At 30.2% G+C, this 12,592-nt stretch overlaps 1 protein-coding gene across 1 annotated transcript; it reads right to left on the bottom strand.

Moving 5' to 3' along the window:
- Positions 1–692: 692 nt before the first annotated feature.
- Positions 693–890, bottom strand: NEUTE1DRAFT_47389 (uncharacterized protein; the record flags this gene model as incomplete). Its single annotated transcript, XM_009854480.1, has 1 exon — positions 693–890. One exon carries the CDS (start codon positions 888–890, stop codon positions 693–695), a length of 198 nt encoding a protein of 65 aa, XP_009852782.1.
- Positions 891–12,592: the final 11,702 nt, after the last annotated feature.

Genomic DNA, 12,592 nt, shown 5'->3' with positions numbered 1-12,592 from the left:
TGTAAGTCCGTAATTACTTTTCTGCTTTTAAATAGTATTTGGTAATATAGCTAATAATAGTATTATAATTAGTACATAGCTAAATATCCATATTGGCACGCTATATTAGGATAATAGTCCGGTTGTAATTGTTGATATGCTTATTATTCCTTACCCTATCGTATAATTAATACTTTAGGTTGAGATTGCGTATAAGGTATGTTTACGGATAGTAATTCCTAGGAAAGTAAAAGTAGTATACCTTAAATACTAGATCCCTGGGGCGGATAGCACTTTAATTAAGCTGTTTAATACGAAGGTAATGATTGTCGGTATACCGGTTATATCGTTATATCCGATTAACTATATAGGATAGGAGGTTAAAAGTAGGTAGGTATATACTTTTATCTTCCGGGCTATGACTAATAATAATAGATAGAGGATCTCCTTCACCTTATTGGCTAATTCTTTCCGGTTTTGGGTTGAGGGCGGTTATATAAAAGTCTTATAGATTTATAAACTCCTTCCGGACAATTTCATTATTCAAATTAGGCGTATTAATATACGGAACTTAATAGATACTATAGTTACTCGTCAGGTCTTTAAAACCGACCGTCTGACTAGTGGGCGAGCTACTAGTTAGGGACAGCGATTCGTACATGAACAGCGACTCGTACCGGGAACTGGGGGTACCTCCCCACACCGCTATTTTGCTAGCAAATCAATATAAATCTGTTTAATAGTATATTTTTTAAAGTAAACCTCGGCGCACCCACCCCAAAACCTACGCGCACCCAAATACCAGGAAATGTGGGACCGTGCAGCTGATGACACCTGACATTGAAATTCCCGTTTTGGCCAGCTAAATTTCGTCTCTTCAGTGCACGCAACATTGCTGCAAACTTGGTCATTTCTTTCACGCTTTTTTCACACGTCGCATACCACACCAGCTCAATACTACACCCTTAACGTATGTAATCTCGCTCAAATCAATTGATCTTAATCGTCTGCAAATAAATTGCATTTAATCCGAACCGTTGCTAGGGGTTAACATAGCTGTAGTGGGTGACCCAGCTAGCAAATTTGACCAAGGTAACAAAACGAGCAAAAACACGGCTAAGATACGATAATTTCAATAACAGTTGCAAATTGGGTTTTTGGGTGCGCGTAGGTTTTGGGGTGGGTGCGCCGAGGTTTACTCATTTCTTAGTTGCATGCAGCCCAATTGCTCGCACTGCCCAATACTCTGAAGGTGCACTCATTTACGCTTATTTGCACCCAAACCGCGTATACTCTAAAATACCTACTTAAAGCAATAATATCAATAATTATATTCATATTTATGTGCAATTAGTCTTAATTATACTTAACCCCCCTTGTTCAATCCCTCTATCTCTCTATCTCCCCATTTCCCTATCCTCTTATTGTAATATCCCTAGTTACCGTGCTATACTTCGTCGACCTTATAAATCCGCTAGTAGCTCCTTTAGTATTAATCCAACGCTTATTAACTTAACTTCTAATATTTAGGATACTATTAGTAATACTTAAGAGACGCTCTCTGTAGAAAGTAGAATTTAGGCGGCCGTAAAGGTATTTTAGAATAATGGATTTAAGACTATAGTAGATGGAGCGAAGGTATTTCGAACTCTATATAAAGAAATCGTAAGCTGCTATAAAGGAGCATAGCCGAAGGTAGGCTATAGGGGTAAAAATAAATTATTAATAGAAGAGGAGGATTTAATACTATAGGTATAGGTTAATATATAAATATTAATTAATTAGTAGTATTACTATTCTAATACCTTACAAACAAGGCTAATCGGGGATATTAAGTATCGAAATTATACTAGCGAAGTTTACTACTACTATAATTACTATTATTAGACTTAACCGTAATAATAGTAATAATAACGGTAGTAATAAGCCTATACCTAAAATTACTACTTATTAGGTACAATAATATTTATAACGAGGAGACTTTTATAGTATACGTACGAAGTCTATAGTATAAGTTTGTAAAACTTTATAGATTCGAACCGATAGTGAAGAAATCTTCTACCTCTTTTATAATACTATAATTAAGTATAAAGTTACTAAGGATAACTTTTAGAATAGTAACAAATCTAAATTTAGAATTGGGGTATTAAATAAGATATATTATATATAGACTTATTATAAGAAAATGAAAGTATAATCTATTAATCCTAATTAAGGAATTCTTATTACCGTCCTTGAGGCCATTTCGGTATCTAGTCGTACTATACCTACTTTTATCCTACTCCCTAATATCAATATTATATATAAATATATTAATAACTCTCTTAATAATAGGATAATTATTATTACTTAGCTACGAAATTATATAGATGACTAATATACGTTAAATTAATTCAAGTACCAAGAAGAGTACTTATAGCCTATTAATAAAGAGGAGAGGAGAGTCTTAATATTAAATAACTATAGTAGTTACTATACAATCGAATTTTATAAACTATATAAAGAGAATTATATTATATTATTCCTCCTCTCCCCTTATTTTACTTATTTCCTCTAACCTTTTGACGTTGGAATATTTCAAATTTATAAGCACTTCTATTAAATTAATATAAAAAGAAAGATAGCATTCAATAACGTCGATTTCAATAAGTTAGACTTTCTTAATAGCCTTGAATAAACTCGAAAGAAGGTCTTTAAGACTAAGAATATCCAATTTCTTTAGAAACGAACCGGCTTAGCTCCCTTTAATTCTAATCTTATATTTTTTAACCTTCGTAATTTCTTAACCTTATTAAGAAATAATAAGTATATTAAATAGAGAAAGGGATATATCGCGTGCTTTACCGATTAGAGGATTAGTGTCCTTAGGTTGGAAAAAGAATAAACTATACTTTATATACTAAGAGAGCTTTCGAACGAGGCTACTATTCCGAGCAGCCCCCCTATTACAATTAATCTCCCTATCCCTATACTAAGAGAGCTCCCATCCATACTATCTACACTAAAGGGGAAAGGCCATACTGTAATAGACTAGAGTAGTACAATTATACTAGTATTTAACCTCCCTTCTATTAAAGAGTATAGTAACTATATTAATTAACGAATTTTATTTGTATTTAAGGGTAATTATACTATATTACTAATAGTTTTATACGTACTTACTAAGCGAAGATAGGCTACTAATACTCTCAGTTTAATTGCTATAAGAGGTTAAATTTAAGTGTAAACGTAAAGAAGAAGTAGTTGAAGAAATACTATGTAATTTTTGCAATATTAACCATTTACTAAAATATAGCGGTACTATTATTATTAGAGACGGCTAGTTACGCGCTATAATGGATAAATACCAATGTATTACTCTTATTAAGAAGAAAAACGAATATATATATGATTGTGAGCTTTAATAAGAGCAAAGTGCGTTAAAGGGGTAAATTAGTAGCTTTATTACTATATAAAAAGCATAGATAGTAGGTGAGTATCTATAGTTATATATATTCAAAACTCTTAGAAGGGAAATTTAAGAGTATATTAAACTATATACTATACGGTTCTTTAATTTTAACTAGCTAATTAGTAAATACTGTAAAGAGAGAGTTAACCGTTAGAATTACTACTTTTTAGAGAAGTAAAAGGCTATAGATAAGGAGATTAAACGGTTGAGATCTAACCATACTTGTATTATATATAACGTTATTCTACCCTTATATTAGTAGCTATTCGGTAATCCCTCTAAGCTACGTACTCTATAACTATTTAATAAGGTAAGAAAAAAGGTAATAAATAATACAATTAACGTATAATTAAGAGTTAACCTCCCCGCACGCACCAAAAACCTTGAGGTACGCACCTCCACCAAAAAACTGGGGCGGTTCAGCTGATGACACCTGACATTGAAATTTCCGTTTTTACCCGCTAAATTTCGTATTTCTAATGCGCGTCAACATTCCCCTAAGTTGGTCGTTTCTTTTACGCTCTTTCAACACGGCGGCCAATTGCACCACCCAATTGCACTTGGCGCTGTTAGATTGGCGCTGTTATATTTGCTTGCCTGCTGAAGACCAAGATGTCCAGTGTATAACCTGGGTTGACCCACCTCGAGACATTACAAATCGCGAATATTACGGCCAAAATAACACATTTTTCATGTTAGCTGCCAGATCCCAAAAGGTGAGTATCTCAAGGTTTTTGGTGCGTGCGGGGAGGTTAACTCATAATTAACTAATAAAGGTAATATCCTACTTACAAAGGAGGAAGAGGTTAAGGTTATTAAAGATAATGAGCTAGTAAATGTATAAAGAGATTTAGACTAGTGGCATCCTGATGATAGACGGTAGGTACAAATAGATTAAGAAAACGAAGAATATAAGGAGTATAATAATAAAGTTATTTACAATAACGACGACGATAATAATAAGGAGGAGGAGGGATATAGAGATTCTAATTACAAAGAGGTTGAATGTGATTTCTAGTATAAATAATCTATATTACCAAATTTATACGTATACAAAATGATAATAATTTTACGTATCAGTGTATGTGCTGGTCTTGTTAGCGATAATGGATGCGATTAAAAAATATGGATATATTACTAAATGAAATTATTAGCTCTGGATGTACGACTTCTATTTGCTAGTTAAAATGCGTGTGGAGTAAGTACCCCGCTCGGTACGAATCGCTGTTTATGTACGAATCGCTGTCCCTAACTAGTGGCTCGCCTACTAGTTAGACGGTCGGTTTTGAAGACCTGACGAGTATAACCGCTTCTTCGTACTTAGAACTCAATATGGTACTACTAATATTTGATTTTGAATTTGGGTATTAAAATATACTTCCTAAATAATTCGAATCGTTTTTAAAGGTAGTAGGCGGCGATATAAGGGTTTTCTTTTGAGTTCTTTCTTATACTTCTAATCCAAACGTTTATAAAACTAGCTTTTTACTCCTTGTAATTAGGTATATATTAAACGAGGCTTTCCCAATGAGTATTAGTAATATTAAATATTATAAATATTGTTAGTATATCTAATACTTGAATATAAGTACGAAGTTTACGGCTTTTGCGCATCCAATATAGCCGTATACTCCGTATAGAGAGTAAGCGAACCTAATAACGGAATTTAGTAGATTTTATACCTCTAGAACATCGAATTTAATAGCTTCCCTTAATATTTCAACGCTAACTAAATTATTTATACTACCACGACTTGAACGTACGAAGAAATAGTTCTTTATAGTAGCCTATTTATATATTAATATATTGAAGACGATGAAAGGGAATTAGTAATATCTAATAAACCGGATATTATACTATTTAATTATATACTTTGTATATCTATTCAAGTCGATCGACCGTATACAGGGTTTAATAAAGTTAGCTTTCCTATTAGAATAAAGAATTGGGAATACTGATAATAAAATACGTTGAGATCTATCCTATTCCTCTATTAGGGTATTCCGCAATAGGCCGGGTTTAATAAAAGGTTAAGCTAGAGGGTGCTAGTCGGGGGCAGGTTGAACCGGTATATTACCCAGTCCTTAAATAGGTTGTTCTCCCCTTAATTATTAATAAAACTATTCTATATCTACCTAATTAGCTATAAAGTTAGGAAGTATTACGACTTTGAACTGAAAAGTATTATTATTTTTATCTTTTCTTTTCTTTGAGATTAAGATCCTGGTCATCCGGGAAATGATTAGGGTCGAGCTTATAAACTATTAAGTTATTATATATATTACCGTTGGGAAGTGCTACCAATTCTTGGAACCGGGCGTCGATAATCTGAATATTTTAATATTTAGGGTAATTAATTTTTAGGTAGTTGAGCTAGATACGAAGCTTATTTAGGATAACAATTATAACCCATCTTATTCGTCGGGCGATATAGGGTTTATTTCTAATTCTATAAGGCCGAAGAATTATAATATCGAAGTCGCAAAGTAATAAAAGTAATCACTAATAAATATAATTAATATTACAAAGGAAGTTAATGATATAATTATAATATTTATATTAGGAACCTTTAGTAACGTACATATTAATATAGATATATACCCGTATAATAAGTTATTTCTCAATTTAGTTGAGTTCCGGAAGAAAGTTGGTGTTACAGGGCTAGCCTGTGACTGTCATCTGGTCGCGGCATCACCACGGCTATAATTGCCGGTTAATACACGCTCTCTAATTAGCTGATCCGTTTAGCCTCACTACCGCTATAGCGGCTATTAAGCCAACGCGGGCCCCCTAATTGGCTATACGCTCCCGGAGGCTCCGGTTACATATACTAAGGATGTAGTTTACCCTCGCCTATATAGGATAAGCTGCTACGTACAAATTCTATAGTTTCCTTTCTTCTTTATATAATTATATAAATTATATTCTACCCTATATATTTAGTATCGCCTTACCCCGTAATAATTAATTGTATTTTATTATTATATTACTAATGTACTTTATTATGAAGAAGATGTATAGATTTTAGTACTACTCCGTAATATAATTAGTTGCTAAAAATCCTGCAACCTATTAAATTTAATAGAGCCTATAATTTTTAATAGTAATATTATTATTACTAACGGAGGTACCCTTTTAGAAGTATTAAATAAAGATATTAATATTCTAAACGCTCTCCACGATAGCGAATTTAAGAATTCTAGCCTACTAATAAATAAAGACGTTTATTTAATTATATTAGAAGGCGTACTATATAATTAGGCTATTAAGTACTTTATTAGTGTTATTATAGGAAATAAGTCCAAACCCTTTTAAACCCTTAGAAGGTCCTTTATTAATACTATTATCCTTATAAATAATAATACCTTTTACTTTATAATCATCCTAATTACCCGAGCAGTCTAAATATTTAACCTTTTTAGCAATAGCTTTGTAAATTAGTTTAGAGAGTTCGACAATTAGTTCTATATAAAAAGAATAAAGAATAAAAAATTTAAACTAGAATTAAGCGAGGCTTTAACAAAATAAAATATTATAATTAATTAAAACCCTAATAGTAGCGAAAATAATTATATTAGTAATAGACCGGGTATAGGAGGCGGAGGTTTATTAAGAAATAATCCGGGGATTACTTTTTTAATTAGTACCCCTAGGGCTCCTTTCGAAATTATAACCGTCTTTAGGAAGGTACTATTCTCCGACCCTAACCCGTTTATAACTAATTAAAAGAATTTTATTCTACGTAATAAGGTATATATTACTTAGAAAAGTAGGATTCTAGTAATTTAGAAATTAAATTATTTCTATTTCCCTAATAAATAAAATATATTAAAATCTTCTCTATAAATTATTTATTAAGTCCCGAAATAGCCGTTACCCTCGAGAAGGACCTTATAATTATTTTATTCTAATCTAACGTACCCGAACCTTAAAAATAATAGATAGGTAGGGAATTTATTAATTTCCTCGACTTTTATTATAATAATATCAACCTAAAACTTAATACTATATAGCGCTTTAATAAATTTGAATGGGGTAATAAGTACTTCGCTAATTTCGAAACCGAATTCGTTAAAACGGCCGACCGCTACTAATTCAATAATTTTATAAAGATCCATTATTTCCGGAATAAAATTTCGATTAAACTTTGTACAATATATTCTAATTAATGCTAATATCCGAAAGATAACAATTTCGAAGGCTAATTAGCTCTCTATAGAGATTTAACACGCTACTTAGAGGATAATAAATATTATATTAAAATTAATTAGTTATAGATTAGTAAATTTAATAGAAATAGTAATAATAATAGCTCCGTTAGGAGTAGAAATATATTTAAAGACTATATTATTAATTAAAGTAGTAATACTATAAAGTTTAGTATAATTTATATATCCCGAACTATTTACTCTAATATTATTAATTAATAAATAAAGGAAGGCCTTTATAGGAAATATAATTAAAAGGACGATATTATACGCAATTATAAGAATAACATTAATTATAGTAGTAAACCCTTATAGTTTATTAGATTTTATAATAATTGTACTAACCGGGGTTATAGCGGCCGCGGCGGCTGTAAAGGGCGTAATACTTACTCTAATATTAGCCAACCCTCCCCCGGCTAGTAGAATTATAATAATACTAATTTGCGTACCGCCGGCGTTAAAGGAGGTAGGGACGAAGAAAATAAATATAATATACTTAGTACTAACAATTAGGGAAATAGTTAAATTCTATAGATAATTAATCGCCTATAGAGGCAATAAAAATCTATATAAGAGAACCCTCGGGATATTAATAAAATACTTAAAATAGTCGTTATTAACTTACTGAATAGTTTTAATCAAAATTTAATATTCCTTTCTTCCTATTTCCTACTTAGATTATATAAAATACTATATATTATATTTATAAATAGCGGTTACTTAGCCCTAGCCTTCTTAGACTATACCTTAATAAAATAAAATAGTTTTACTATATTTAGATTCGCCCGTCCTAAGAAATTTATATTAGTTAATAGTATTATAAAGGGTTTTATTACCGAAGGTTTGGCTGCGAGCCTCCTTATTGGATATTATATTAAAAATATTATTTTTTTGGTATATAACCTCTTATTAATTTATTTAGTAATTTTGGGCCTACTATAGTTAAGGCGCTACGAACTATCTATTTTATAAATTAATAGGAAGGTTATATTCTCTGGTAAATATAATATTAAGTACCTCTCCGCTAGGTTATTAGCGTTTTTAAAAGTAGTATTAAGTATTAATTACTATACCTTCCTTCCTTAATATTATTAGGCCGGCGATCCAAAAGACGATATAGTAAATAATAATAGCTTTACTTCCTCCGGACATTAAATAAAAATAAGGAATTATATTATAAAGATAAAGATATTTCCCTTAATTTTTAATTCCTTAAAATAGTTATTAAGCGAGGGTATTCCGAATACCTTACTATTTAATCCGACTTTAAATTACTCGAATAACTAATTACAATTTATTATTTAAAATTAATTTCTATAAGCTACCCCCCCTATAAATTCCCCGAAACCTTAGACAAAAATAGTAAATTATATTGAAAAAATATATAAAACTCTTATTAATTTTACTACTGGAATTAGGAAGTTTAAATAATATTAGGAATTTAATTACGAACCCAATAGAATTACGGGCGGTATAAAGGCCTACCCGGAGGCCTACCCAACTAGACGACATTAGGAGTTTAATTATAAGCCTAATAGGACTACGGGCAGTATAAAGGCCGATTTAGAGGCCTAATTAATTAGAATTAAAATTAGAGAACCGGCCGGTATAGGTCTAAGGGATTAATTAATAGAAATTTAGGATAGCGAAGCTAGGCCTATAATATATAGAACGCCCTATTATAAACTTAATAAAGCTAATAGGCCGGGGGAGCCGGATGGGAAATATATAATTATTACTATTATACCCTATTATAAGCCTAATAAAGCTATTAAGATTAGAGAGCCTAATTAGGAGAATATAGTAAGTCCCCCGCTTTCGATTGGAATTAAGAGTTATATAATTAAATTAGCTACTAATATTGAAAATATAATAATAGTATCTCCCGGCCGTCTAGACGGAACGAGAAGCCCTTTACTAGCCTTCCGGGCGTTATTCTCCTATAGAATATAATAACTAGTAACCGGCTTCTTAAGTATAACCGTATTATTATCCGAAAATAATAGTTCCGTCGAATACCTAATTATCTTATTTGAAATTATATTATAGGAGTAGCCCCCCAACTATAAGAATAGTTACTAGAAAGTAACGGCTAGTAGTTATAGAGCGGATTAATCCTACGAATATTATAAATATTAATACTATAGTATTTAATTAGCTTTACAAATAGGAAAATCTATACCTATACTTTGTAACCTATATAGAGTTCGAAAGGCTCTTAACCTTCTACGAAAGTAAATTATATAATAACTTTATAAAATAAATAGTATAGGATATTTACAAGGGCTGGGGATAGTAGTATAAAACCGAATTATTTAAACGCTTCTATAAGTATATTAATATTTATATAGAAGATATAGAGCCCGAAGAATTATAAACTATAGTTATTACTAATACTGTACCCCTTTTAGAGTATTTAAATAAAAATATAATAATTTATAAAACTATTATAATTAAAATTATAGAAGAGGATATATAGAAGTTCTATAAAAAGGCGGACCGTTTAGTTAAGACCGACGAAGAAATTAAGGTTAAATTCCTTTAAAAATATCAGAATAGGATTAAGGCTTTCTATAACTATAACGCCGGAGAATTTCCCCCCTTATATATTTATAATTATAAAATTAAATTCGCCCTAGGAGAATAGCCCCCTAACGTCCGCTATTATATAATATCCTTAATAGAGGTTTTTATTATTAAGAAATAAATCGATAATTAGTTTTAAAAAGGGTTTATCCGCCCTTTCTAATCCGTAATAATATTACTATTATCATTAATTGAAAAGTTAGGAAGTAGAATCCGCATTTATATCAATTATTAAAATATTAATAACGTAACCCTAAGGATTCGTTACCCCCTTCCGCTTATTAAAGAAATTTTAAACGCAATCTATTACGATAAAATCTTTATAAAATTCAATATTACTACAATATTCAATTATATTTATATTTAGGAGGGCTATAAGTAATTTACTATATTTATTATACGGTTCGGCCTTTATAAATCCCTTATATTACCTTTCAATTTATAGGGCGCCCTAAGTACATTCTAGAATTATATTAATAATGTACTCTATAATATTTTAAATATCTATACTACAATCTACTTTAATAATATCCTAATATATTCTAAAAATAAAGCCGAATAAATAGCGTATATAAACGAAATACTATAGTATATAATTAACGTAGGCCTCTAACTAAATATTAATAAATATAAATTCAATATTAAATAAATTAAATATTTTAGGTTAATTATTATACTAGGGGGTATTAAAATAGACCCGAAGAAGGTAAAGGCTATCCCCGAATAGGAAGTACCGTAATTACAATAGTAATTTTAATATTTCTTAACCTTTATAAATTTCTATAAATATTTTATCAACCGGTTCTCTATTATCGCAGCCCCTTTATACGACCTAATTAAAAAGTTAATTATATAGTCCTAGGGCGAAGCCTAATAAGTAGCTTTTAAGGAAATAAAGAATATATTTACTATAGGGCTAATCCTTAAAATTTTCAATTAATTGAAACCGATAATCGTAGGGATAAACGCTTCGAATTAGGTATTAGGCAATATACTATCCTAGTATAATAACGAAGGAGTTTTCTACCTAGTAATCTACTTCTCTTAAAAGTACTCTATAGCCGAATATAATTATAATATTTATAATGAAAAATTATTAATTATTATTAAAATATTTAAAGAACAGTCTCTAGAGCTCTAAAGCGCCTAAAACGGTTTTGAAATTCTAATAGACTACTAGGGTCTATAGACTTTTATAACGAATAAGAAATTTACGCCCTAATATATATACTATTTATATTTCCTCTCCTAATTTAATTTTATAATTAAATATCGGCCGGGTACTCTCTAGGTACGACCCGATATATTAAGCCGTAAACCGTAGAATATACTTAGTAATATATATAATAACCGGTTATTAATTAAAAATACAACTTTCCTCGATCCGTTTATATTTATAAATTATATTATTTATTACAAATTTAGTATAGAAGAGATATTATCTAACGAATTAATAAAAATTAGCTACTATAATTCTATATTCTATTAAAATATTATTACTACTATTAATAACCTAAACCGCTATAAATAGCCTAAGGCTATTTAATACAAAATAAGGAAAGTAGTATTTATAGAGTATTATATTATTAACGGACAGGCGTATAGGGGCTTAGTAATTATCTTAGACCCTACTAATACTATTTTCTAATTATAGTTTGTCCGACGGTACTACGCATCCGTGTTAGTAAATTACTAAGGATGGAATGAAATATATATAACGCTAAATAAGTCTTTCTATTAGCCGGGTATAGATAAAGTAGTATAGTTATATTATAAAATATATTTATAATACGCGAAGACGAAATATTCCTACTCTTCCCTAGCAAGCCTTTTAAAATTATTACTAATTCCTTTCGTATTATAGAAGGATATTACCGTAGATTATATTATACTTATAACCCTATATAAGAGAGGGGCCTAGGAGTTTAAATATATTATTATTAGTATTAATAAATTAATTAAAATATAGTACTATATCCTAGTAAAGATACCAACGACCGAGGAACTTATTAAGCGCTTTATATATAAGGGTTTTGCCCTCTATAGGCTACTAATTACTATTATATTAAATAGAGGCTCTTAATTTATATTATAATTTTAGAAGATACTTTCTATAAGGCTAAGTATTGTACGAAGGCCCTCCTCGGCTTTCTATTAATAAACTAATAAATAGATTGAATATATTAATATAAAAATGGAATACTACCTCTATATTTATATAAATTAGGTTTAGGACGATTAGGTCGATTGGCTACCTCTCGTTAAATTTGTAAATAATAATATTAAATCGGACTCGATAAGCGTCTCCCCCTTTTTTATTAATTATAATTTCTACCCCCGGATAAGCGTCGAATTAGTATAATTTTAC

This window comes from Neurospora tetrasperma (genome assembly GCF_000213175.1).
Source record: "Neurospora tetrasperma FGSC 2508 unplaced genomic scaffold NEUTE1scaffold_5, whole genome shotgun sequence".
Lineage (NCBI taxonomy): Eukaryota > Fungi > Ascomycota > Sordariomycetes > Sordariales > Sordariaceae > Neurospora > Neurospora tetrasperma.
Note: the sequence above shows the minus strand (reverse complement) of the source record. Positions and strands in the feature narration are given on the sequence as shown.